Below are 27,120 nucleotides of genomic sequence, written 5' to 3' on the forward strand. Positions count from 1 at the left end.
GCGGCGCTATTGTAAGCGATTTAAACTTAGTCAGTGACTCTTTTAGATCTGTCTGTGGTGCCCCCTCAATTTATATTGGTGGCGTCCACCCCGACGCTCGTTTCGCCTTCGGCCTTCGTCTGAGGTCCATCCATTCTGGGTGTTCGCCCCTTGTTTTTATACTTTGTTTTTTAACATTTTTTTTTGTTCTGTTATCCTTGTTTATCACCTGATTTATATAAATAAATAAATATCTACCTTGGATTCACCATTTTCGATACATTGGGACTTTTTTTGGTTGGACGTTCTGCTTTTTCTCCTTTCCTTGGCTTTCGCCGACTGTCTTGTTTTAGCCATTATAGTCCAGTTCCTCTGTTGTGTTGATTATGTACCATTAACATTTAAAGTATTCTGCACAGTATTTCAATAAGTCTATCACACAACCCAACCCAAATCTTCCCTTGTCTCAACCTTCTAAAGACTAGTAATGGCCGCAACGCACTGCTTTAATTACCAGTATCATTTCTCTGTCTGATGGTTTTCCTAATGATTTTCCGTTGTTCTTTCTTTCTCTTTCTCCTTGTAGATTTATCACAGTCCTATAACTAAGCGTGATGAAAGTGAGTACACCCTATATCCTGTCACAGCTTATCATGCTGAGCGCTGTTCACATCTGCCCCAGAGACTGTCAGCAGCCGAATATCGCAGAGTCCTTCATTATTGAAGGGAAACTTTCTACCTTTAAATTGATGCACCCCATGATAAGTCAGAGGGGTCTGTTGGCGGCCGCCTGTGTCCTTCAGGGGATCGGCTCAGCACTGGGCTGTGGTTTGTGTGTGATGAAAACCACCATGCATGATGTGATCTACTGATGGAGGTGATGATGGCAAGGGAAGTGCATTATGTGACAGTACTTAGAATAGACAATTAGGTGAATGCTGTAGGGTAGTGTAACATTACTTCTGTTTCCAGAAAATATTTGTTTTTGTATTCAGAATTGTACAACTTTGTGATATCAGTTGTGCATCAAATCTCTGCCTGTAGCCATGTAGTGGGAGCCCTCCTGGATAAAATCCCTTACAGGAAACTTCCTGATTGCATGGGCCATGGCTTGTTACAGGACTGTAACCATCGCTCTATACTGAGCCATGTTCCTGTGTGATTCATTTACACCATAAAGAGAAGCTGTCGGCACAATTTTGTAATATAAAGCACAGACGTGGCTGTAATGGCGCAGAAATACTGATTACATTGTCTCCTTTCATGAAGAACCCTGCTTTGTTCTACACTAATCACCATTAGAGGTTTTCTGCTAATTAAATTTGGGTGCGCAGAGGCCGGACTGTACAAGGGGTCTTCTCCTCCATGTCTGTGATTCTCCCGCCCCCCCCACAGACCAAAGGCAAGCGGAGGGGCCAGGAAATCCCAGACTGGAGGCAGGCGAAGGGGTCGGGGAATCACAGACCGGAGGCAGGTAGAAGGGCCGAGGAATCACAGACCGGAGGCAGGTAGAAGGGCCGAGGAATCACAGACCGGAGGCCGGTAGAAGGGCCGAGGAATCACAGACCCGAGGCAGGTAGAAGGGCCGAGGAATCACAGACCGGAGGCCGGTAGAAGGGCTGAGGAATCACAGACCCGAGGCAGGAAGAAGGGCCGAGGAATCACAGACCCGAGGCAGGAAGAAGGGCCGAGGAATCACAGACCGGAGGCAGGTGGAGGGGCCGAGGAATCGCAGACCGGAGGCAGGTAGAAGGGCCGAGGTATCACAGACCCGAGGCAGGTAGAAGGGCCGAGGTATCACAGACCGGAGGCAGGCGGAGGGGCCGAGGAATCACAGACCGGAGGCATGTAGAAGGGCCGAGGAATCACAGACCGGAGGCAGGTGGAAGGGCCGAGGAATCACAGACCCGAGGCAGGTAGAAGGGCCGAGGTATCACAGACCGGAGGCAGGCGGAGGGGCCGAGGAATCACAGACCGGAGGCAGGTAGAAGGGCCGAGGAATCACAGACCGGAGGCAGGTGGAAGGGCCGAGGAATCACAGACCGGAGGCAGGTAGAAGGGCCGAGGAATCACAGACCGGAGGCAGGTAGAAGGGCCGAGGAATCACAGACCAGAGGCAGGTGGAAGGGCCGAGGAATCACAGACCGGAGGCAGGTAGAAGGGCCGAGGAATCACAGACCGGAGGCAGGTAGAAGGGCCGAGGAATCACAGACCGGAGGCAGGTAGAAGGGCTGAGGAATCACAGACCGGAGGCAGGTAGAAGGGCCGAGGAATCACAGACCGGAGGCAGGTAGAAGGGCCGAGGAATCACAGACCGGAGGCAGGTAGAAGGGCCGAGGAATCACAGACCGGAGGCAGGTAGAAGGGCTGAGGAATCACAGACCGGAGGCAGGTAGAAGGGCCGAGGAATCACAGACCGGAGGCCGGTAGAAGGGCCGAGGAATCACAGACCGGGGGCAGGTGGAGGGGCCGAGGAATCACAGACCGGAGGCCGGTAGAAGGGCCGAGGAATCACAGACCGGAGGCAGGTAGTAGGGCCGAGGTATCACAGACCGGAGGCAGGTGGAGGGGCCGAGGAATCACAGACCGGAGGCAGGTGGAGGGGCCGAGGAATCACAGACCGGAGGCCGGTAGAAGGGCCGAGGAATCACAGACCGGAGGCCGGTAGAAGGGCCGAGGAATCACAGACCGGAGGCAGGTGGAGGGGCCGAGGAATCACAGACCGGAGGCAGGTGGAGGGGCCGAGGAATCACAGACCGGAGGCAGGTAGAAGGTCCGAGGAATCACAGACCGGAGGCAGGCGGAGGGGCCAGGAAATCCCAGACTGGAGGCAGGTGGAGGGGTTGGGGAATCACAGACCAGAGGCAGGCGAAGGGGTCGGGGAATCCCAGTCCGGAGGCAGCGGAGGGGCCGGGGAATCACAGACCAGAGGCAGGCGGAGGGTCCAGTGAATCGCAACTTGAGGCGGGTGCTCCCATCACATAGCGCTCACAGTTCAGGAGCGGGCTGCTACATCACCATAATGACTCTGTGTGTGTTGATGTAGGAGGTGACCGCTCCTGAAAGTAATGGCTTGTTGAGCTGATCACTCACATTCTTTTTTCTTTTTAGTGGAGCTGAATGAAATTGGATTCCGCTTTGTCCGGAAGTGCATAAACACTGTGGAGGCCACAGGTATGAAGAGCAAGCACTGCCCCTCTCTCCCATGTCTAGCTTTGTGATCTTTGCTTTCTCACCTTATTTGTATGCCCCTTTCCCATGGAGCATTGTATGACCTAGAAGTCTCCCGATCCTAGCTGTCAGTCTGCAGGAGAAGCAGTGTCCCCTAAATCTGTGGTCTCCACAAGGAGCAATGTCCCCCTCGATCCCCTCGGCTTGCTGAGCCCGCTTCCTCGCTGTCATTCATCCTGATGTTTCCCTCCTCATGTAGGGATCTCCTCCGAAGGTGTATACAGGACCGTGGGAAGTAACATCCAGGTGCAGAAACTCCTCAATGCTTTTTTTGGTAAGAACATCCAGAGGTCACCTCCTCCATTGCACACTGCTAGTAATTATTCAGCATTGTCCTAGGTGAGCCATAAGTCCTGGCCACCACAGCTGATAGTTGGTAGCTGCCATGGCTAGTGGCGTATCTCCTATTCTGCTGGGGGACGCTGCCTCGTGGTGTCCTGTGGTGAAGTCACACGCTGTGCAGCCGACAGTTTACAGCTTCCTTCCATCGTCTTTTAGTTCCTCCTGACAGTATTAAAGATGCAGTGGACACATGTTTTGGGTGAAGCCGATGTGGCTCCTTGGTCATGTGACCCGGTGTAGAGTGTAAGATCCTGGAGCCTCATTTATCAAATCTGTCTAAGAGAAGAGCTGGGAACAATTACTGTGCAGCTCCTCTCCTTAACCCCCTCTGTCCTGCTGCACCTATGTGAGCTCGCTAATGGCACGCTGCTCTCAGAGCGGGGTCTGCTGTGTGTAACTGCACTGTGATCTGCAGGATCAGCTGTCGCCCACAGCCACGTCCTGTACTGTTACAGGGGGCTAAAGGGATCCACCCCCAGAGCAGCGCTCATACATGTGCTGTACTCTCCAGTGCAGCGCTCATACATGTGCTGTGCTCTCCAGTGCAGTAACCCCCAGAGCAGCGCTCATACATATGCTGTGCTCTCCAGTGCAGCGCTCATACCTGTGCTGTGCTCTCCAGTGCAGCGCTCATACCTGTGCTGTGCTCTCCAGTGCAGCGCTCATACATGTGCTGTGCTCTCCAGTGCTGTGCTCATACCTGCGCTGTGCTCTCCAGTGCAGCGCTCATACCTGCGCTGTGCTCTCCAGTGCAGCGCTCATACATGTGCTGTGCTCTCCAGTGCTGTGCTCATACCTGCGCTGTGCTCTCCAGTGCAGCGCTCATACCTGCGCTGTGCTCTCCAGTGCAGCGCTCATACATGTGCTGTGCTCTCCAGTGCAGTGCTCATACATGTGCTGTACTCTCCAGTGCAGCGCTCATACATGTGCTGTGCTCTGCAGTGCAGCGCTCATGCATGTGCTGTGCTCTCCAGTGCAGCGCTCATACATGTGCTGTGCTCTCCAGTGCAGCGCTCATACATGTGCTGTGCTCTCCAGTGCAGCGCTCTGCGCTGTGCTCTCCAGTGCAGCGCTCATACATGTGCTGTACTCTCCAGTGCAGCGCTCATACATGTGCTGTGCTCTCCAGTGCAGCGCTCATACATGTGCTGTGCTCTCCAGTGCAGCGCTCATACATGTGCTGTGCTCTCCAGTGCAGCGCTCATACATGTGCTGTGCTCTCCAGTGCAGCGCTCATACATGTGCTGTGCTCTCCAGTGCAGCGCTCTGCGCTGTGCTCTCCAGTGCAGCGCTCATACATGTGCTGTACTCTCCAGTGCAGCGCTCATACATGTGCTGTGCTCTCCAGTGCAGCGCTCATACATGTGCTGTGCTCTCCAGTGCAGCGCTCATACATGTGCTGTGCTCTCCAGTGCAGCGCTCATACATGTGCTGTGCTCTCCAGTGCAGCGCTCATACATGTGCTGTGCTCTCCAGTGCAGCGCTCATACATGTGCTGTACTCTCCAGTGCAGCGCTCATACATGTGCTGTACTCTCCAGTGCAGCGCTCATACATGTGCTGTGCTCTCCAGTGCAGCGCTCATACATGTGCTGTGCTCTCCAGTGCAGCGCTCATACATGTGCTGTGCTCTCCAGTGCAGAATTGCTTTTCTTGAGAAACCTGTGAAGTCACGAGGATTCCCTGTGTGGAGGAGGCTTGGAAGTGCTCCTCTGTGCATTTCTTCCCATACAGATCACTGGTGATGGTCAGTTTATGGCCTGTTGCGGTCAGCTCACTGTTACCTGTGTATGGAGAGGGCAGGACGCTGATCAGTACTGTGCTCCCTGCTGGCCTGGCACAAGTTAGTAGAGAAGACATTAGCTCACAGCATGGGAATAATGTGGAAATGTAAGAAAATGGAAAACAACAAGCTCCTTCTCCTCCCGGACCTTTTTAGTAAGACTCCTCTTCCCCAGCACTTTTACACCTTTTGTCTTCGTACCCATATTACTAGCGCTACTCTGGTAGTGCTGTGCATAGTGTGGGGCATGAAATGATGGCGGGTCCAAGTGCCCCAGGGACTCGTTCAGATATGTGGATAATTGGTGCTTCTGATGGCCATTTGCTACATGGATGGCACATCGACCCTTTAAAGCCAGGGTGCCGGTCCTCATGGCCTGTTTTCCACGTGGACTGATGGTCTGCATGGGAAAAGAATCCCAGTATGTGCTATTCTGGTGCAATGTCAGTGCAGAATAATGCATGCCATGTAAAGGCGGCCATTGCTATCGCAGCGGACACTGAGAACCGCACACACAACCAGTCCTGTCTGCAATTTGTGGCCCCTGACTGCCCATTTTCCATAAAACTGACTGAACTCTGAGTAAGAGAATGAACAATTATTCATGTGATCACACTGACCTGGACCATCCTATTGTTAGGTCATTCTTACTGCAGGGAGAACAAAAAGATTGATCAAAGCCATTATCAATGGCTTTGATAAAGATCATCTTGATCGAAACGCGTTGCCATTAGTCTCTGTCACCTTGGGCACTTACCGATGGGAGTCTGTACACTATGGACATTTGGATTTTATACTTGGATTCAATAAACGGATTGTTTTAAGGAGCTGGAACTCAATCTTTTTGTTCTCCCTGATGATCGTCACGTCTACCTGCAGCGGAGTTCCGTGCACCTGCGGTGATTACTGGTGAGCTGGCTACAAACTTTTCTATATATATTCATTCTTACTGCACAATGAACGCCGTTAAAAGAAAGCGCAAAGAAAAAAATCAAAGTTGAAATTGGCTTTTTTCACTATTTTACCCCACTTTTTATTCCCACATTTTTAAATACATTGATAAAATGAATGGTGTCATTCAAAGCTTCAACTTGTCCTGCAAAAAAGCAAGGCGTCTTATGGCTCTGTGAATGGAAAAAAGGAAAAAGTTATGACTTGTCAGAAAGGGAAGATAAAAAACAAAAGAGCAAAAACAGGTCTTAAAAGGCTTAATTCTTCCTTCTTGTCCTACTGTCCCGGTTCTATTGGTGCCGGAGAGCCAAAATGAATCGGCACCAGACGAGCTGGCTGATTGTTGTGTGGGGAGTGACAGGAGTAGCAGGGGGCACATAACAAGTATGAAATATCACATGATGGGCGTAGGAGCATGTAAAGGGGTTTCCAGGTTTTTCTCAAAAGTCTGCAGACTTATGAAACATCGAATCGTGCCCAGCGTGCACGGTGTAGGTTCACCAGTGTGGACGGTGAGATCGAGCGGTCATGTAATGGCAATAAGCGTTCTCCTAGTCACATTTAGACTAGACGTGCACAGCCCCACTCAGTGCAAGTGACGCCGCACACGTCTAGTCGTAATGTGGCTGGGAGTAGTATGTTGCCTACTTGTGGTCAGATGACCGCTCGATCTCGCCGCCGACACCAGAGTCTCCTAACAATGTGCGCAGTGTGCGTGATGTGAAGATTCAAATCTTGTGATAAACCGTGACAATCCCTTTAATGTTATTTCTTTGCACACAACACTGAAAATGTTTCCAATCTAATGGAGTAATAGTTTCAAACCCTTTAAACTACTTTGGGATAACGAGGCCATAGGTGCTTAGACGGATTTGATAAATGGTGAACCCGATGATCACCAAAATGACAGTGAACCTACTCCTCATTTTATCAGGATCTAGGGGAATCCATGTATCCTAAGCTGTGCACTGCGAAAAGCAAGTGGTGAAGGCTGCAATTGTCTGTATAAGCCTGTGTTCACACCTTGAGTTGTTGCTGCATTTTTGTCAGGGTACATTTGTCTGGTTCAACTTCATCCAGTTTGAGCACCAAACATGCAGCAAAACCTGATACCTAAATATTTTACAGCATTTTTTTCACCACGCTTTGCTTTCAATTGGGTGAAAAACGCTAAAAAAAACGCTGAAAGAAGTGACATGCTGCATTTTGCAAGAATGCAGCTCTTTGACATACATAGTAACATAGTAACATAGTTAGTAAGGCCGAAAAAAGACATTTGTCCATCCAGTTCAGCCTATATTCCATCATAATAAATCCCCAGATCTACGTCCTTCTACAGAACTTAATTGTATGATACAATATTGTTCTGCTCCAGGAAGACATCCAGGCCTCTCTTGAACCCCTCGACTGAGTTCGCCATCACCACCTCCTCAGGCAAGCAATTCCAGATTCTCACTGCCCTAACAGTAAAGAATCCTCTTCTATGTTGGTGGAAAAACCTTCTCTCCTCCAGACGCAAAGAATGCCCCCTTGTGCCCGTCACCTTCCTTGGTATAAACAGATCCTCAGCGAGATATTTGTATTGTCCCCTTATATACTTATACATGGTTATTAGATCGCCCCTCAGTTGTCTTTTTTCTAGACTAAATAATCCTAATTTCGCTAATCTATCTGGGTATTGTAAACAGTCAGGAAAAAAAACAATGTGTGTGCATGAGATTTCTGAAATGTCTTAGACTCTGCTGGCACTGTGAAACGCAGCTGAAAATTTGCATAAAAGTAGCAGCGGCAAAAATGCTGCAAAAACGCAACGTGTGAGCATAACCTTAGCCTGTCGCATCAGGACTTCATTCCAAAGATGGATCTACAGATCATGGTCCGGGGTTTGTGGTCCCGGGGTTTGTGGTCCGGGAATAGTGGTTCGGGGATAGTGGTCCGGGGGTTGTGGTCCGGGGGTTGTGGTCCGGGGGTTGTGGTCCGGGGATTGTGGATCGGGGATTGTGGTCTGGGGATAGTGGATCGGGGATTGTGGATCGGGGATTGTGGTCCGGGGATTGTGGATCGGGGGTTGTGGTCCGGGGATAGTGGTCCGGGAGTTGTGGTCCGGGGATTGTGGTCCCGGGGATTGTGGTCCCGGGGATTGTGGTCCCGGGGATTGTGGTCCCGGGGATTGTGGTCCCGGGGATTTTGGTCCCGGGGATTGTGGTCCCGGGGATTGTGGTCCCGGGGATTGTGGTTCGGGGGTTGTGGTCCGAGGGTTGTGGTCCGGGGATTGTGGTCCCGGGGATTGTGGTTCGGGGACTGTGGTTCGGGGACTGTGGTCCCGGGGATAGTGGTCCGGGGGTTGTGGACCGGGGATTGTGGTCCGGGGACTGGTTTCTTTCTGCCCTTATCCAGGCTGCTTTACTTACAGGAATGAAGTTCTTACTTGTACCTTTTTTAATTTTTTTTTTTTTGTAGATCCCAAATGTCCTGGAAACGTGGACTTAATGACCAGTGATTGGGACATTAAAACCATCACCAGCGCTTTAAAGTTCTACCTCAGGTATCTCTAAGTAAAAGTCTATATCAAAGTAAGAGGGGGTTCTAACTATTCTAGGAGGGAGGTTCTAACTAGGCTAGAAGGGAGTTATGTCTTGTAAGAAATCACTTAGACTTTTAAAGGGAACCTGTTACCCCACCCCCCCGGCGTTTGTAACTAAAAGAGCCACCTTGTGCTGCACTAATGCTGCATTCTGACAAGGTGGCTCTTTTAGTTCTTGTCCCTGGCACTGCTGCAATAATCGTTTTTGAAATTTGTCCCTCATACCTTGAAATCGCCACAGGGGCAGGTCTTTCCCCCCTAATCCAGACGCCTCACAGCTGTCACTCATGGCCTCTGCGCGCCGTCTCCTCTTCCTTCATTAGCGTCCCCGGCACCTGTGCTGTAAGTTCAAAGGGCAGCGCAACTGCACATGCCCGAAAAAAAAAATAACAGCGCAGGCCCCGGGGACGCTAATGAAGGAAGAGGAGACGGCGCACAGAGGCCATGAGTGACGGCTGTGAGGCGTCTGGATTGGGGGGGAAAGACCTGCCCCCGTGGCGATTTGAAGGTATGAGGGACAAACCTCAAAAACGATTATTGCAGCAGTGCCAGGGACAAGAACTAAAAGAGCCACCTTGTCAGAATGCAGCATTAGTGCAGCACAAGGTGGCTCTTTTAGTTACAAACACCTGGGGGGTGACAGGTTCCCTTTAAAAAATGTGTAAGTTGTTAGATTGTAATCGTGGTTCTTTTTTCATGTTGCTCAGACTTTCAGAAAATAAAGCTTAGAGCCAATTGGGCATCCCCACGGATACTCTCTCCCCCACCTTTTGTGGCAGACTGTCCGAGCACCGCTAGCTGCAGTTGGGTGCCTTCTCTGTCCCCTTAGATTCTGCAGTTGCTATTGACCATGACATCTATGGGGTCTCACAGCCAGACTTGAGGTCCTCGGCCATACACGGCCAGCTCCCACCATGGTGCGGGCTCAGGCCCTGGTCACGGCGCTGTGTATGGACTTCGGAATGGGCATACCTGCACCTTTCATATCCTGTGTGATGGGCTTCAGTGATGAGGATACTGTTCCATACGGACTGAGATTTGGCAGCGAGGACCTTGTGACGGGCTGTGACGCCTGCTGTTAGGAAACCAATCGATTACATAATCAAATAGAAAAGCTCATTGGATGCAGGGTATGAGACGCTGGCCAGAGGGGCATCCAGCCATGGGTTTGGATTGAGTCTCCTTTTCTGTGTTGCAGGAATCTCTCTGAGCCAATTATGACGTACAAGCTGCACCGGGATCTTGTGTCTTCTGCAAGTAAGAGCCTGTCCTCTCAGTCAGCGCAGCTAGTCCTGTGTATGTCATATATGCTGTACCGTCATCCTATATCTTGTCATCGCCATTGTGTCTACTGATGTTACTTCTCACCTGGTCACATAAATCACAATGGAGGCCACCTGATCATTGCACCTTGGTAAATTCACACCCTTCATCTGCTGGAGATCTTACACCGCCACCATGAAACAGTGCCGTCATGTCACCTTTAGTGATGAAGTAATACAGATCTCTCACTGAATATCACAAAACAAGCTGCATACTTTATTCAATAGATGGCTTGGACCTGATGTGGCTGTGGTACTTACTGTAAGAGCCCATATCAGCATGTCCTAAAAACAGAATGAGCAAACTCCATTTAAAGACTTGAGAGAAGTCATGAGTCCAAAAGTATTCAGTCTCCACTCAGCGATCCTGACTGGACAGCTGCAGCTTGTACCACAATCTCACGCAGATTCAGTCTGTGAACCATCTGAAACCATTATATAGCCATTCTGATCGGAGTTTTTCATGTTAGTGCAGCGGCCTCATCAGGCCTTGGAGATCTATTTCATAATGCATGCAGTGTGTATTATGAAATCTGGATATTTCACAATAAATATGAATACAAATAACTGTTTTCTACCTCATCATTTACTATTTATTCTAATTGAAGTACAATATTTTCAGACATCTTTTTTTACATTCCATTCATATAATGTATTAAAAATGCAAAATTACTTCATCAAACAGAATCTGAGAATTTGGATTACAGACTGGGAGCCATTCATTGCTTGGTGTATAGACTACCAGACAATCACCGGGAAATGCTGGAGCTAATTGTACGCCACCTATCCAGGTAAGCACAGAAGACAGAAAGGTATATGACTAGAGACCGGCATGTCATCATTACAGGAGGCATAGGACTAGAGACCGGCATGTCATCATTACAGGAGGTATAGGACTAGAGACCGGCATGTCATCATTACAGGAGGTATAGGACTAGAGACCGGCATGTCCTCATTACAGGAGGTATAGGACTAGAGACCGGCATGTCATCATTATAGAAGGTGTATGACTAGAGACCGGCATGTCATCATTATAGAAGGTATATGACTAGAGACCGGCATGTCATCATTATAGAAGGTGTATGACTAGAGACCGGCATGTCATCATTCCAGGAGGTATAGGACTAGAGACCAGCATGTTCTCATTACAGGAGGTATAGGACTAGAGACCAGCATGTCCTCATTACAGGAGGTATAGGACTAGAGACCAGCATGTCATCATTACAGGAGGTATAGGACTAGAGACCGGCATGTCATCATTATAGAAGGTATAGGACTAGAGACCGGCATGTCATCATTATAGAATTTATAGGACTAGAGACCGGCATGTCCTCATTACAGAAGGTATAGGACTAGAGACCTGCATGTCATCATTACAGAAGGTATAGGACTAGAGACCGGCATGTCATCATTACAGAAGGTATAGGACTAGAGACCGGCATGTCATCATTATAGAAGGTATAGGACTAGAGACCGGCATGTCATCATTACAGGAGGTATAGGACTAGAGACCGGCATGTCATCATTATAGAAGGTATAGGACTAGAGACCGGCATGTCATCATTACAGGAGGTATAGGACTAGAGACCGGCATGTCATCATTACAGGAGGTATAGGACTAGAGACCGGCATGTCATCATTACAGAAGGTATAGGACTAGAGACCGGCATGTCATCATTATAGAAGGTATAGGACTAGAGACCGGCATGTCATCATTACAGGAGGTATAGGACTAGAGACCGGCATGTCATCATTACAGGAGGTATAGGACTAGAGACCGGCATGTCATCATTACAGGAGGTATAGGACTAGAGACCGGCATGTCATCATTATAGAAGGTATAGGACTAGAGACCGGCATGTCATCATTATAGAATTTATAGGACTAGAGACCGGCATGTCCTCATTACAGAAGGTATAGGACTAGAGACCGGCATGTCATCATTACAGGAGGTATAGGACTAGAGACCGGCATGTCATCATTATAGAAGGTATAGGACTAGAGACCGGCATGTCATCATTACAGGAGGTATAGGACTAGAGACCGGCATGTCATCATTACAGGAGGTATAGGACTAGAGACCGGCATGTCATCATTATAGAAGGTATAGGACTAGAGACCGGCATGTCATCATTATAGAAGGTATAGGACTAGAGACCGGCATGTCATCATTATAGAAGGTATAGGACTAGAGACCGGCATGTCATCATTATAGAAGGTATAGGACTAGAGACCAGCATGTCATCATTATAGAAGGTATAGGACTAGAGACCAGCATGTCATCATTATAGAAGGTATAGGACTAGAGACCAGCATGTCATCATTATAGAAGGTATAGGACTAGAGACCGGCATGTCATCATTACAGGAGGTATAGGACTAGAGACCGGCATGTCATCATTACAGGAGGTATAGGACTAGAGACCGGCATGTCATCATTACAGGAGGTATAGGACTAGAGACCGGCATGTCATCATTATAGAAGGTATAGGACTAGAGACCGGCATGTCATCATTATAGAATTTATAGGACTAGAGACCGGCATGTCCTCATTACAGAAGGTATAGGACTAGAGACCGGCATGTCATCATTACAGGAGGTATAGGACTAGAGACCGGCATGTCATCATTATAGAAGGTATAGGACTAGAGACCGGCATGTCATCATTACAGGAGGTATAGGACTAGAGACCGGCATGTCATCATTACAGGAGGTATAGGACTAGAGACCGGCATGTCATCATTATAGAAGGTATAGGACTAGAGACCGGCATGTCATCATTATAGAAGGTATAGGACTAGAGACCGGCATGTCATCATTATAGAAGGTATAGGACTAGAGACCGGCATGTCATCATTATAGAAGGTATAGGACTAGAGACCGGCATGTCATCATTATAGAAGGTATAGGACTAGAGACCGGCATGTCATCATTATAGAAGGTATAGGACTAGAGACCGGCATGTCATCATTATAGAAGGTATAGGACTAGAGACCGGCATGTCATCATTATAGAAGGTATAGGACTAGAGACCAGCATGTCATCATTATAGAAGGTATAGGACTAGAGACCGGCATGTCATCATTATAGAAGGTATAGGACTAGAGACCGGCATGTCATCATTACAGGAGGTATAGGACTAGAGACCGGCATGTCATCATTATAGAAGGTATAGGACTAGAGACCAGCATGTCATCATTATAGAAGACAGGGAGGTATATGGTAAGCTGCAGATATGATAATACTGCCAGTTTGGGGGTGCTTGAACTGGATGCCATAGTGTGGTGAGTATGCTTGATGTGAGGGTACTGAATGTGAGTAAAGTGGGCACTCCTAGATGTAAGTATGGTGCCTATAAGGCAGGGGACACAATGTTTTGGTGTTTTTTGTGTGCAGAAGCTTTGGCTGTCTTGATACCATGTTCTAGGTGTTCGTACTGTGATGGTGCTGAATCTGGTTCGCTCGGTAAGAAAGGTTGGGAGCCAATGGTCTAGATACTGGCATGTGATCATTACAGAGAAGAGGAAGATATACCGTAGTTACCGTATATACTCGAGTATAAGCCGACCCGAGTATAAGACAACCCCCCTAATTTTGCCACAAAAAACTGGGAAAACTTATTGACTCGAGTATAAGCCTAGGGTGGAAATGCAGCAGCTACCGGTGAATTTCAATAATAAAAATAGATCATTATTTACCCATAGCTGTGCCATATAGTGCTCTGCGCCGTTCATTATTGCCCTATAGCTGTGCCCCATATAGTGCTCTGCACTGTTCATTATTGCCCTATAGCTGTGCCCCATATAGTGCTCTGCACCGTTCATTATTGCCCTATAGCTGTGCCCCATATAGTGCTCTGCACCGTTCATTATTGCCCTATAGCTCTGCCCCATATAGTGCTCTTGCACCGTTCATTATTGCCCTATAGCTCTGCCCCATATAGTGCTCTGCACCGTTCATTATTGCCCTATAGCTGTGCCCCATATAGTGCTCTGCACCGTTCATTATTGCCCTATAGCTCTGCTCCATATAGTGCTCTGCACCGTTCATTATTTCCCCATAGCTGTGCCATATAGTGCTCTGCACCGTTCATTATTGCCCTATAGCTGTGCCCCATATAGTGCTCTGCGCCGTTCATTATTGCCCTATAGCTGTGCCCCATATAGTGCTCTGCACCGTTCATTATTGCCCTATAGCTGTGCCCCATATAGTGCTCTGCGCCGTTCATTATTTCCCCATAGCTGTGCCATATAGTGCTCTGCACCATTCATTATTGCCCTATAGCTGTGCCCCATATAGTGCTCTGCACCGTTCATTATTGCCCTATAGCTGTGCCCCATATAGTGCTCTGCGCCGTTCATTATTGCCCTATAGCTGTGCCCCATATAGTGCTCTGCGCCGTTCATTATTGCCCTATAGCTGTGCCCCATATAGTGCTCTGCGCCGTTCATTATTGCCCTATAGCTGTGCCCCATATAGTGCTCTGCACCGTTCATTATTGCCCTATAGCTGTGCCCCATATAGTGCTCTGCGCCGTTCATTATTGCCCTATAGCTGTGCCCCATATAGTGCTCTGCGCCGTTCATTATTGCCCTATAGCTGTGCCCCATATAGTGCTCTGCGCCGTTCATTATTGCCCTATAGCTGTGCCCCATATAGTGCTCTGCACCGTTCATTATTGCCCTATAGCTCTGCCCCATATAGTGCTCTGCACCGTTCATTATTGCCCTATAGCTGTGCCCCATATAGTGCTCTGCACCGTTCATTATTGCCCTATAGCTCTGCCCCATATAGTGCTCTGCACCGTTCATTATTGCCCTATAGCTCTGCCCCATATAGTGCTCTGCACCGTTCATTATTGCCCTATAGCTCTGCCCCATATAGTGCTCTGCACCGTTCATTATTGCCCTATAGCTCTGCCCCATATAGTGCTCTTGCACCGTTCATATTGCCCCATAGAAAGCTCTGCCCCATATAGTGCTCTGCACCGTTCATATTGCCCCATAGAAAGCTCTGCCCCATATAGTGCTCTGCACCGTTCATATTGCCCCATAGAAAGCTCTGCCCCATATAGTGCTCTGCACCGTTCATATTGCCCCATAGAAAGCTCTGCCATTGCTGCTGCTGCTGCAGTAAAAAAAAACAAAAAAACACATACTCCCCTCTCTTGCTTGCAGCTCCCGGCGTCTCGTCCCAGCGTCTCTGCACTGACTGATCAGGCAGAGGGCGCCGCGCACACTATATGCGTCATCGCGCCCTCTGACCTGAACAGTCAGAGCGCAGAGACGCCGGGAAGATGGAGCGGCGCCCGGCGGCTGGAACGCGGACAGGTGAATATTACATACTTACCTGGTCCCGACGTCCGGCTCCCCCTGCCGTCCCACGGTCTTCGGTGCCGCAGCTTCTTCCTCTATCAGCGGTCACCGTTACCGCTGATTAGAGAAATGAATAGGCGGCTCCGCCCCTATGGGAGGTGGAGCCGCCTATTCATTTCTCTAATGAGCGGTCACACGTGACCGCTGATAGAGGAAGGACTGCAGCACCGAAGACCGTGGGACGGCAGGGGGAGCGCCAGGATCGCTGGGACTAGGTAAGTATGCCTCAGCGGCCTCTCCCCCTATGCCCCATATAGTGCTCTGCGCCGTTCATTATTGCCCTATAGCTGTGCCCCATATAGTGCTCTGCGCCGTTCATTATTGCCCTATAGCTGTGCCATATAGTGCTCTGCGCCGTTCATTATTGCCCTATAGCTGTGCCCCATATAGTGCTCTGCGCTGTTCATTATTGCCCTATAGCTGTGCCCCATATAGTGCTCTGCGCCATTCATTATTGCCCTATAGCTGTGCCCCATATAGTGCTCTGCGCTGTTCATTATTGCTTTATAGCTGTGCCCCATATAGTGCTCTGCGCCGTTCATTATTGCCCTATAGCTGTGCCCCATATAGTGCTCTGCGCCGTTCATTATTGCCCTATAGCTGTGCCCCATATAGTGCTCTGCGCCGTTCATTATTGCCCTATAGCTGTGCCCCATATAGTGCTCTGCGCCGTTCATTATTGCCCTATAGCTGTGCCCCATATAGTGCTCTGCGCCGTTCATTATTGCTTTATAGCTGTGCCCCATATAGTGCTCTGCGCTGTTCATTATTGCCCTATAGCTGTGCCCCATATAGTGCTCTGCGCTGTTCATTATTGCTTTATAGCTGTGCCCCATATAGTGCTCTGCGCCGTTCATTATTGCCCTATAGCTGTGCCCCATATAGTGCTCTGCGCTGTTCATTATTGCTTTATAGCTGTGCCCCATATAGTGCTCTCCCCCTCACCCGCCGACCCCACCGCCGACCGTGACTCGAGTATAAGCCGAGAGGGGCACTTTCAGCCCAAAAATTTGGGCTGAAAATCTCGGCTTATACTCGAGTATATACGGTAGGTCAATAAATATTTGGACAGTGACCAAAGTTTTGTGATTTCTGCTCTGCAGGCCACTATGTTGAATTTAAAATTAAACAACTGAGATGAAATTGAAGTTTAGTCTTTCAGATTTAATGAAAAAGGTTGAACAAAACTATCCTGTGAAATGTGTAGGAATTGCAGCTATTTTTTGACCAAGGGGCTCAAAAGTAATTGGACAAATTAACCTTACCATAAATAAAATGTTCATTTTTAATACTTTGTGGAGAATCCTGTGCAGGCAATGAGAGCCTGAGGTCTGGAAGCCATGGCGGTCACCAAACACAGTTTCCTCTTTTGTGATGCTTTGCTGGCTTTCACTGCATCCGACTTCAGTTGTTGCTTGTTTGTTGATCTTTGTGCCTTAATCTTTGTCTTAAGCAGGTGAAATGCTGCTCGATGGGGCTGAGATCTGGTGAGAGACTCCGCCATCGCAGAATATTCCCCTTTTTTGTTTTAAAAAAATCTCTTGTGTTGCTTTCACAGTATGTTTTGGGTCATTGTCCATCTGTCCTGTGAAGCGTCGTCCAATCAATTTTGCTGCATTGAGTTGAATCTGAGCAGAAAGTATCGCCCTGTACACTTCAGAACTCATCCAGCTTCTTCTGGCTAGTGACCCAGCGCCATTGGGAGCCATACATGCCCATGTCACCACACTGCCGCCACCATGTGTTACAGAGGATGTGCTGTGCTTTGGATCATGAGCCGTTCCAAGACTTCTCCATACTTCACATCATTCTGCTACATGTTGATCTAAGTTTTATCTGTCCTAAGAGTGCTTTTTTAGAACTTGGTGGCTTCTTTAGATTTTTTTTTTATTACAAAGTCTATATTTGCTCTCATGAAGTCTTCTCTGCATGTTAAACTTATATACTGAAACACCTACTTCCTGGAGAGTGTTCTTCGCTTGGGTGGATATTTTGAAAGTCACTCCTAACATTTCTGCTATATCTCTGATGGATTTTTTTCAGCCTAATGAAGGCCTGTGTCTTTTCTATTGAAAGCTCCTGTGACCTCATGTTGTGGGTTCACAGCAACAGTTTCCAAATTCAAATTCCACAGTTGGAATCAGCTCCAGACCTTTTATCTGCTTAATTGATGATGGATTAACTGTAGAATACCCAGGCAGCCTATTAACGAGCTTTTGAGATAATCGTCCAATTACCTTTAATCCCTTGAAAAGAGGCAACTACATATTAACCTCTTAACGCCGCAGTCCTTTTTTGTTTTTGCGTTTTGTTTCTTGCTCCCCTTCTTACCAGAGCCATAACGTTTTTATTTTTCTGTCAATATGGCCATGTGAGGGCTTGTTTTTTGTGGGACAAGTTGTACTTTTGAACGACACCATTGATTTTACCACGTCGTGTAGTTGAAAACGGGAAAAAAAATCCAAGTACAGTGAAACTGGAAAAAAGTGCAACACCACAACTGTTTTGGATTTTTTTTTACCATGTTCACCAAATGCTAAAACTGATCCACCGTTATGATTCCCCAGGTCATTACGAGTTTGTAGATACCAAACATGTACAGATAGGATTTTTATTTAAATGGTGAAAAAAATCAAAAGTTTGTTTAAAAAAAAACGTCCTTTTCCGAGACCCGTACCATCTCCATTTTTTGTGATCTGGGGCTGGGTGAGGGCTTATTTTTTGCGTGTCAATCTGACGGTTTTATTACTACAGTTTTGGAGCAGATATGATCTTTTGATCTCCCGTATTTGTAATTTAATGCAATGTTGCGGCGACCAAAAAATATGTAATTCTAGCGACTTGACTTTTTTTTTTCGCGACGCCGAATAGCTTGATAGATAGGGTGATTCTGAACGTGGCGATAACAAATATATATCATTTTCTTTTATTATTGTTTTATTTTGAGTTGGGGGTGACTTGAACTTTTTAGTTTTTATTTTTTTTAATATTTTTTAAAACTTTTTTTTACTTTTTGTATTCTTCAATAGTCTCCATGGGAGACTAGAAGCTGCAGTACTATAATTGCCTCTGCTACATACAGGCGATAATCAGGTCGCTTGTGTGTAGCAGAAATGTTCAGTTTCTATGAGCACCGAGCGGCGCTCATAGCAATCTGGCTATGAGAATCATAGAGGTCTGTTAGAGGCCTCTAGTTGTCCTGCTGACCCGTCGGTGACCCGTGATCATGTGACGGGGTCACAGATGGGCGGGATTAGTGACGCGCTTTCGGCGCCATCACATTAAATGCCACTGTCAGAGATTTAACCACTTAACAGCTGTGGGTGGATCGTGATTCCACCCGCGGCTGTTGCGGGCACATGTCAGCTGTTCAAAGCAGCTGATATGTGCTAGGAAAGATGTGGGCTCATCGCCTGAGCCCACATCAAAGGGAGGGACACAACATGCACAGTACATGTATGGCGCCTAAACCCTTACTCCAGGATGTGAATACCCTCAAATTAAAGCGGAGAGTCTGCACTCTAAGCCCATATTGATCATATAACTGAATCTTGAATATGTTTTGGTAAACAGCGAAATGCTAAACTTGTCACTGTCCAAATATTTCTGTCTAGATACCGATACTGAATCATTATGGGGGAAAGGAAGGAATATGTCCAATGAATGCATTATGGTCACCTGAATGAAGCTTTTAAAGGGTTATTTTTACATCTGTTTTTTTCTATTAGTTCCATATACTTTTATGTGCGTGTAGACACCCCTGCATTGATTTCACCAGTATAAGTACCCACTGAGTGCCTCTGTGTATCAGTCAGCTTGCATCACAGGATCCCATTCTCCCAATATATGGGGGTCTCATCTCTGGGACACTTATCTATCCGCTAATTATGGCTCATAACCTGATTATTGGCTTTTCTCGGTCTCAATACTGTGCAGAGCTGAAGTTGCGTTTCATCGACGTATTGAAGCTCAGTGAATGATTCCCATGTGTTGTCAGGGACAGCAGCTCCTGGGAATATGATTTCCTCCACTATTATCATCACGACTACTCCCATTTGTAAAAAAAGAAAGTTCGGGTAATAACTATATTAGGAAATTGCTACAAATGGTCATTCTTTACTTTAAAGTGAACACCTCTAAACTATTTTATAGCAAATAATATAGAATTTTCTGTGCTTCAAAAATAAACATGAAAAGGTCAAACACTGAATGCAAATGTGATTCTCCTAGAAGTGCACAGCGCAATGATGTGAATGTAAGTCTGTCTCATTATATCCTGAATGCTGAGAAAGCCTGGCCTTATAAATGATTGGCTGCTGCCTGCACCTTATTTCCCAGTAGATTTGTCCCAATTTTGTGAGTTATTTAGGTGGATGGTGGCACTGTGATCATTGCCTTAGAACATGGACGGTGGCACTGTGATCATTGCCTTAGAACATGGACGGTGGCGCTGTGATCATTGCCTTAGAACATGGATATTGGCACTCTGATCATTGTCCCAAAACATGGACAGTGGCACTGTGATCATTGCCCCAGAACATGGACTGTGGCGCTGTGATCATTGCCTTAGAACATGGACGGTGGGTGACACTGTGATCATTGCCATAGAACATGGATGTTGGCACTGTGGTCATTGTCCCAAAACATGGACGGTGGCACTGTGATCGTTGCCCCAGAACATGGACGGTGGGTGGCACTGTGATCATTGCCCCAGAACATGGACGGTGGGTGGCACTGTGATCATTGTCCCAGAACATGGACGGTGGCGCACTGATCATTGTCCCAGAACATGGACGGTGGCGCAGTGATCATTGTCCCAGAACATGGACGGTGGCACTGTGATCGTTGCCCCAGAACATGGACGGTGGGTGGCACTGTGATCATTGCCCCAGAACATGGACGGTGGGTGGCACTGTGATCATTGCTCCAGAACATGGACGGTGGCGCACTGATCATTGTCCCAGAACATGGACGGTGGCGCAGTGATCATTGTCCCAGAACATGGACGGTGGCGCAGTGATCATTGTCCCAGAACATGGACGGTGGCGCAGTGATCATTGTCCCAGAACATGGATGGTGGCGCATTGATCATTGTCCCAGAACATGGAAGGTGGCGCTGTGATCATTGCCCCAGAACATGGATGGTGGGTGGCGCTGTGATCATTGCCCCAGAACATGGACGGTGGCGCAGTGATCATTGTCCCAGAACATGGACAGTGGCGCAGTGATCATTGTCCCAGAACATGGACGGTGGCGCAGTGATCATTGTCCCAGAACATGGACGGTGGCGCAGTGATCATTGCTCCAGAACATGGACGGTGGCGCTGTGATCATTGCTCCAGAACATGGATGGTGGGTGGCGCTGTGATCATTGTCCCAAACATGGACGGTGGTACTGTGATCCTTGCCCCAGAACATGGATATTGGCACTGTGATCATTGCTCCAGAACATGGACGGTGGCGCAGTGATCATTGCTCCAGAACATGGACGGTGGGTGGCGCAGTGATCATTGCTCCAGAACATGGACGGTGGGTGGCACTGTGATCATTGCCCCAGAACATGGACGGTGGCACACTGATCATTGTCCCAGAACATGGACGGTGGCGCAGTGATCATTGTCCCAGAACATGGACGGTGGCGCAGTGATCATTGTCCCAGAACATGGACGGTGGCGCAGTGATCATTGTCCAAGAACATGGATGGTGGCGCAGTGATCATTGTCCCAGAACATGGAAGGTGGCGCTGTGATCATTGCCCCAGAACATGGATGGTGGGTGGCGCTGTGATCATTGCCCCAGAACATGGACGGTGGCGCAGTGATCATTGTCCCAGAACATGGACGGTGGCGCAGTGATCATTGTCCCAGAACATGGACGGTGGCGCTGTGATCATTGCCCCAGAACATGGATGGTGGGTGGCGCTGTGATCATTGTCCCAAACATGGACGGTGGTACTGTGATCCTTGCCCCAGAACATGGATATTGGCACTGTGATCATTGCTCCAGAACATGGACGGTGGCGCAGTGATCATTGCTCCAGAACATGGACGGTGGGTGGCGCAGTGATCATTGCTCCAGAACATGGACGGTGGGTGGCACTGTGATCATTGCCCCAGAACATGGACGGTGGGTGGCACTGTGATCATTGCTCCAGAACATGGACGGTGGCGCACTGATCATTGTCCCAGAACATGGACGGTGGCGCAGTGATCATTGTCCCAGAACATGGACGGTGGCGCAGTGATCATTGTCCCAGAACATGGACGGTGGCGCAGTGATCATTGTCCCAGAACATGGATGGTGGCGCAGTGATCATTGTCCCAGAACATGGAAGGTGGCGCTGTGATCATTGCCCCAGAACATGGATGGTGGGTGGCGCTGTGATCATTGCCCCAGAACATGGACGGTGGCGCAGTGATCATTGTCCCAGAACATGGACAGTGGCGCAGTGATCATTGTCCCAGAACATGGACGGTGGCGCAGTGATCATTGTCCCAGAACATGGGCGGTGGCGCAGTGATCATTGCTCCAGAACATGGACGGTGGCGCTGTGATCATTGCTCCAGAACATGGATGGTGGGTGGCGCTGTGATCATTGTCCCAAACATGGACGGTGGTACTGTGATCCTTGCCCCAGAACATGGATATTGGCACTGTGATCATTGCTCCAGAACATGGACGGTGGCGCAGTGATCATTGCTCCAGAACATGGACGGTGGGTGGCGCAGTGATCATTGCTCCAGAACATGGACGGTGGGTGGCACTGTGATCATTGCCCCAAAACACTGGGAAGAGTAAATCAATGTCTCTGGAGAGAATGACGGTCACTGCAGATACCCGGGTGGATGCTGGTGGCTATAGCTTGTGTAGGTGATTTTGCTGCCACATTCATGCAAGTCTATCTACAAATTGTTTCATGTTTTGTGATAGTTTCCATGATGTGACACAATGTACGTTATATTGCAGAGTATGCGAGCACAGTAAAGAAAACCTCATGTCTCCTTCTAATATGGGGGTTATCTTTGGACCAACTTTGATGAGGGCCCAGGAAGATACAGTAGCTGCCATGATGAACATCAAATTCCAGAATATTGTGGTGGAACTTCTTATAGACCATTGCAACAAGGTAGGTCACACACGTACCATCGTCACATCTGAGCGTGGAAAGTCACCCAAACTGCAGGTGTCACTAAACCTTGTGCTGCGTAGGTGCGGGGTCAGACAGGCAGACGTGGCACTCCTCCTAACGTCTGGATGAATGGATGGACATCCTCACTGTAGCCCCAATAATTACACATAAAATATTTCTACATAGCATCATAAAGTTTCTGCAGTTTTGGCACAAATGTGTAAGATCACAGTGACCAGTTAGTGGGATTGCCAGCAAGTATCTTACGTCTTTATTTCCCTTGTGAACCTAAAATATATTGAGAACATATGAGAACTGAATTTGCAGTCAGTAATTTGGCTGAAATATTCAGAATTCTGTGAGAATGGATACTGCTGAAAAAAAATGATTAACCATGAGTTTTCTTTTTTTTTGTGAGTAAGGCATGAATCCAGTAACCAGCTTGACCTGTTTGTGATGCAGGAGGTACACGTCTTATACCGCCAACATCCCCGACCATTGCAGCGTATGGGGACTATCCGCTAACTGAGCGTAGCCAGGGGACAATGTATAGACAGGGCGTTGTCACACTGGCTGCTTTACATTAGAGTCAGCACTGACATATGGATGACCACCATTCTGAATAACTGTTACTGATGATAGAAGATGCTCCTATCCAATCACTGCAACGGGAAATGACGGTCACATATGGGTGGGCCACTTTGCTCCACAGTTTGGCTAATCAAGGGATTCCATTCTGTAACATCTACTTATGAAAAGGGGTTGTCTTCATGGAAATTGGCTTGTAATGTACGAAGGAACACCATGGTACAGTCAGCCTATCTCCCATAATAGAAAGAGAGCAGTTTCTGCATAGTTACAGGAAATCTGGCAGTCGATACATGCTGGCCCATTGTCAAGCGACATGTATCAGGCAGTGGACACATGCTGGCCCGTTCTCGAGCGGCATGTGTCAGGCAGTGGACACATGCTGGCCCATTATTGAGCGGCATGTATCAGGCAGTGGACACATGCTGGCCCATTCTCGAGCGGCATCTATTGGGCAGTGGACACATGCTGGCCCATTCTCGAGCGGCATGTATCGGGCAGTGGACACATGCTGGCCCATTCTCGTGCGGCATGAATCAGGCAGCGGACACATGCTGGCCCATTCTCGAGCAGCATGTATCAGGCAGTGGAGACTTGCTGGCCCATTCTTGAGCGGCATGTGTCAGGCAGTGGACACATGCTGGCCCATTATTGAGCGGCATGTATCACGCAGCAGATACATGCTGGCCCATTCTCGAGCGGCATGTATCGGGCAGTGGATACATGCTGGCCCATTCTCGAGCGACATGTATCACGCAGCGGATACATGCTGGCCCATTCTCGAGCGACATGTATCACGCAGCGGATACATGCTGGCCCATTCTTGAGCGGCATGTATCGGGCAGTGGACACATGCTGGCCCATTCTCGTGCGGCATGAATCAGGCAGCGGACACATGCTGGCCCATTCTCGAGCGGCATGTATCAGGCAGCGGACACATGCTGGCCCATTCTCGAGCGACATGTATCACGCAGCGGATACATGCTGGCCCATTCTCGAGCGGCATGTATCGGGCAGTGGACACATGCTGGCCCATTCTCGAGCGGCATGTATCGGGCAGTGGATACATGCTGGCCCCTTCTCGAGCGGCATGTATCGGGCAGTGGACACATGCTGGCCCATTCTTGAGCGGCATGTATCGGGCAGTGGATACATGCTGGCCCATTCTCGAGCGACATGTATCTTACCGACTCCACAGTCCTGGCGGCAGACCACTTATCGGCCTATTCTAGGCTCAGATTTTGACCCCCTTTTTGCATAGTGGCACCACCTTTGCGATGTGAGAGTCTGGTGCGACTGATCCTGTCTTTATGAAATCCTTGCATATTAGAAGTAAAGCTGTAAGGATAATAACTATAACTGTCGGGGAAGATGCGGGTAGGGTGGAAAATGTTCCTAATTACAAATCTCTCACTTTTCCATACCACCTTAACAAAGCTCAAGACCATCTTTAACATATCGGTCTTCTGAGAAACTGAGTCCATAGGAAATGAGCATCCGACAGTCCCTGAACGGCAAAATCTTTAGTTACTAGGAACACAGGAGACACTTTGTCCTTTTCTGCGTGCTTTATTAGGATGACCTCATGTATCAATTCATTTATGTAATTAAACAGGAGAACGCGCCAAAGCTAATGCAATAATAGTTGGTTATAATGATGACAGGATGCTTCTTAAATGGAGCCTATATACTGTACCGTCATCTTGTGTCAAAATGCTTAGCATGTCGGCATTTGTTAATATTGGAACCATGTCTTGTATAAAACTTCAATCAAATAAATAGGAAATGATAATAAATATAAGCATAAATTATTGATGTAAGACACCTACGGTAATATTCTCTTTACATTAAGAAGTATATAATCCAACTAATAGTTCAGATCAGGTAGATGCCTATATCGGGTCATCGTATAGTTTTATCCTTACATGCTGGATCATGGCACACGAGGATAGACAGTGTGCCTGAAGAAAATTAAAAGCAAAACTGTAACTCCAATTATGAACAAAAGTATATAGAAAGACTCTAATGGTGGCAAATGCTCTCTGATTAGTATATGAAACAAGTATTTACACTAAGAAGACAATTTCCAGGCCGAGTTTGTCTCCGAGTACCCCAATATAACAGTATGTTACCGCTGCTTTTCCAAAGTTTTCTTGCAGAGAAATGTCTGTGTGCACAGAGGAAGGGATTGGGATCTGTCCATGCGTCCAGTAAGGATCCATTAGAAGGGATCCAGCAGAAATCCATTAGAATAAAAGTTGCTCTGGCACATCGTTAGTCCGCCATTCACTAACTGGTCTCTGCCGCATCTGTTTTTTTAAATTTTGGAGTCAATGAGCAGCAGATCTGTTAATGCAGCATCCGTTGTCGTCTATTTCTAAGGGATCCGGCTAGAAAAAGCCTGTGTTTGTATGCCAAAACCAGGAGTGGAACTTAGAGGGAACCACTGTAATTGGAAGATTGACTCCTCTTCCTGGTTTTAGCATAGAAATACTGACGTGTATATAAAGCCTAAAGTGTTAAATCCCACGTTTTGCTCGCGTTTGAGGTGATCCACCACGTGTGGTGTCGCCATATTTACCACGAGTACAGTAATGTCATGTGACTCAGTCCATGGAAAAGACTGAGAGGGGAAATGTTCTTAGAAGCTCCTGGTACATTTGGCCTGACGTGACCTGAGCTGTCCTCAGCGCTGGGTGTGCTGGCGTAGACAGTGACCCAAGGTCAGGTTACAAGTCCAACTTCTTCTCTTCCCTCACGTTGCACCCTGTGCTTCTGACGTTGTCAGGTTTTCTGTGCTGGACATAGAAGTGGCTGCCAACTCCACGGTGGCTGAAATGTCAGGGTGGGGTGTAATGGCTTCTGCGAGGAGCAGGCACCAAGCATTCCTCTCATTCCACAGGCCGCTCCATGAATCTGCTCCTCGGCCTGGAATCTGTCATATGATTGCAGTTACTCATTTGCTCTTATGCAATTAATTCAACGAGGCGGTTTCTACATGGAAGAAATGTGAAAGTGCAGTAACCCACTCCTCCAGCTCTAAGATTTGTACCATTAGATCTGCAGAAGGTGTGACTTCTGGATGACTCCCCTCCATGGTGGTCCATTGGGCAGCGTCGGCTTGGAGTCTGTGTCTTACCTCGTCTCTATAGGTTTCCTCCAGACACTTTGTTTTCTTCTCATTATTCAAAAACACACAGATTGTGAACCCCAGCGGGGACAGGGGCGATGAGTGGTGGTCATCTCTGTACAGAAGCACTGATAGCAAATTATTTCCTACTGATAGGTCAGGCTCCTTCAATATTTTCCCCTGAAAAAGTCTTCGATAGGCTGCAGTAGTGACTACACATCCACATCACCCGTAACCGCTGCAGCTAATCACTTGGCTCAGCTGTTCTGCCAATGTACAAAGCACATAGCGCTGATTCCAGTGATTGGCTGCAGCAGTCCTGTGCACTGTCATCGTGATGTCACCACTGCAGCCTACCAGCAAGGACTGGAGCAGCGGCAGAGAGGCGATGCTGGAGCAGCGGAGGGTGACAACAGCTGTTTATTATTGTAACCGGTGTGTGACATTCTTACTGACAGGTAGGCTTTTTTTACATTTATTTTTATTCCAGCTCCTAAACATAAACTCGTGATCCAAATTTGGGAGATGTTTGCAAAACACGGTGATTACATTGTGATCCCATGAATTGTATTAATAAATGCAACATGTCCTTTTTGGTCATTTTAAGAGCTGCCACCGGAGGGCGCACGAATACATTACTTTGTATGACTAGTTAAAAACCCAAAAAACCAAACCCTAGATATCCCAGGCGGAGAGGCTGGCCTCCCC

General features: G+C 48.0%; 1 protein-coding gene across 18 annotated transcripts in view; it reads left to right on the forward strand.

Moving 5' to 3' along the window:
• The window catches only part of OPHN1 (oligophrenin 1), a 116,349-nt gene that overhangs the window by 74,389 nt on the left and 14,840 nt on the right, over positions 1 to 27,120 (forward strand). For 11 of the 18 annotated variants that reach the window (XR_011318006.1, XR_011318004.1, XR_011318005.1 and 8 more), the window contains 7 exons: positions 566 to 599; positions 3,091 to 3,153; positions 3,410 to 3,484; positions 8,746 to 8,830; positions 10,068 to 10,126; positions 10,877 to 10,982; positions 22,532 to 22,691. Coding sequence is in view for 11 of the 18 variants with exons in the window: in XM_069747343.1 (XP_069603444.1) it covers positions 566 to 599; positions 3,091 to 3,153; positions 3,410 to 3,484; positions 8,746 to 8,830; positions 10,068 to 10,126; positions 10,877 to 10,982; positions 22,532 to 22,691 (582 nt within the window). In the remaining 7 variants the exon portion in view is untranslated. The remainder of the gene's footprint in view (positions 1 to 565; positions 600 to 3,090; positions 3,154 to 3,409; positions 3,485 to 8,745; positions 8,831 to 10,067; positions 10,127 to 10,876; positions 10,983 to 22,531; positions 22,692 to 27,120) is intronic. The other 7 variants (XR_011318009.1, XR_011318010.1, XR_011318008.1 and 4 more) reach the window with 1 other exon arrangement.

The sequence above is a fragment of the Ranitomeya imitator genome, chromosome 2 (assembly GCF_032444005.1).
Source record: "Ranitomeya imitator isolate aRanImi1 chromosome 2, aRanImi1.pri, whole genome shotgun sequence".
In the NCBI taxonomy this organism is placed as follows: domain Eukaryota; kingdom Metazoa; phylum Chordata; class Amphibia; order Anura; family Dendrobatidae; genus Ranitomeya; species Ranitomeya imitator.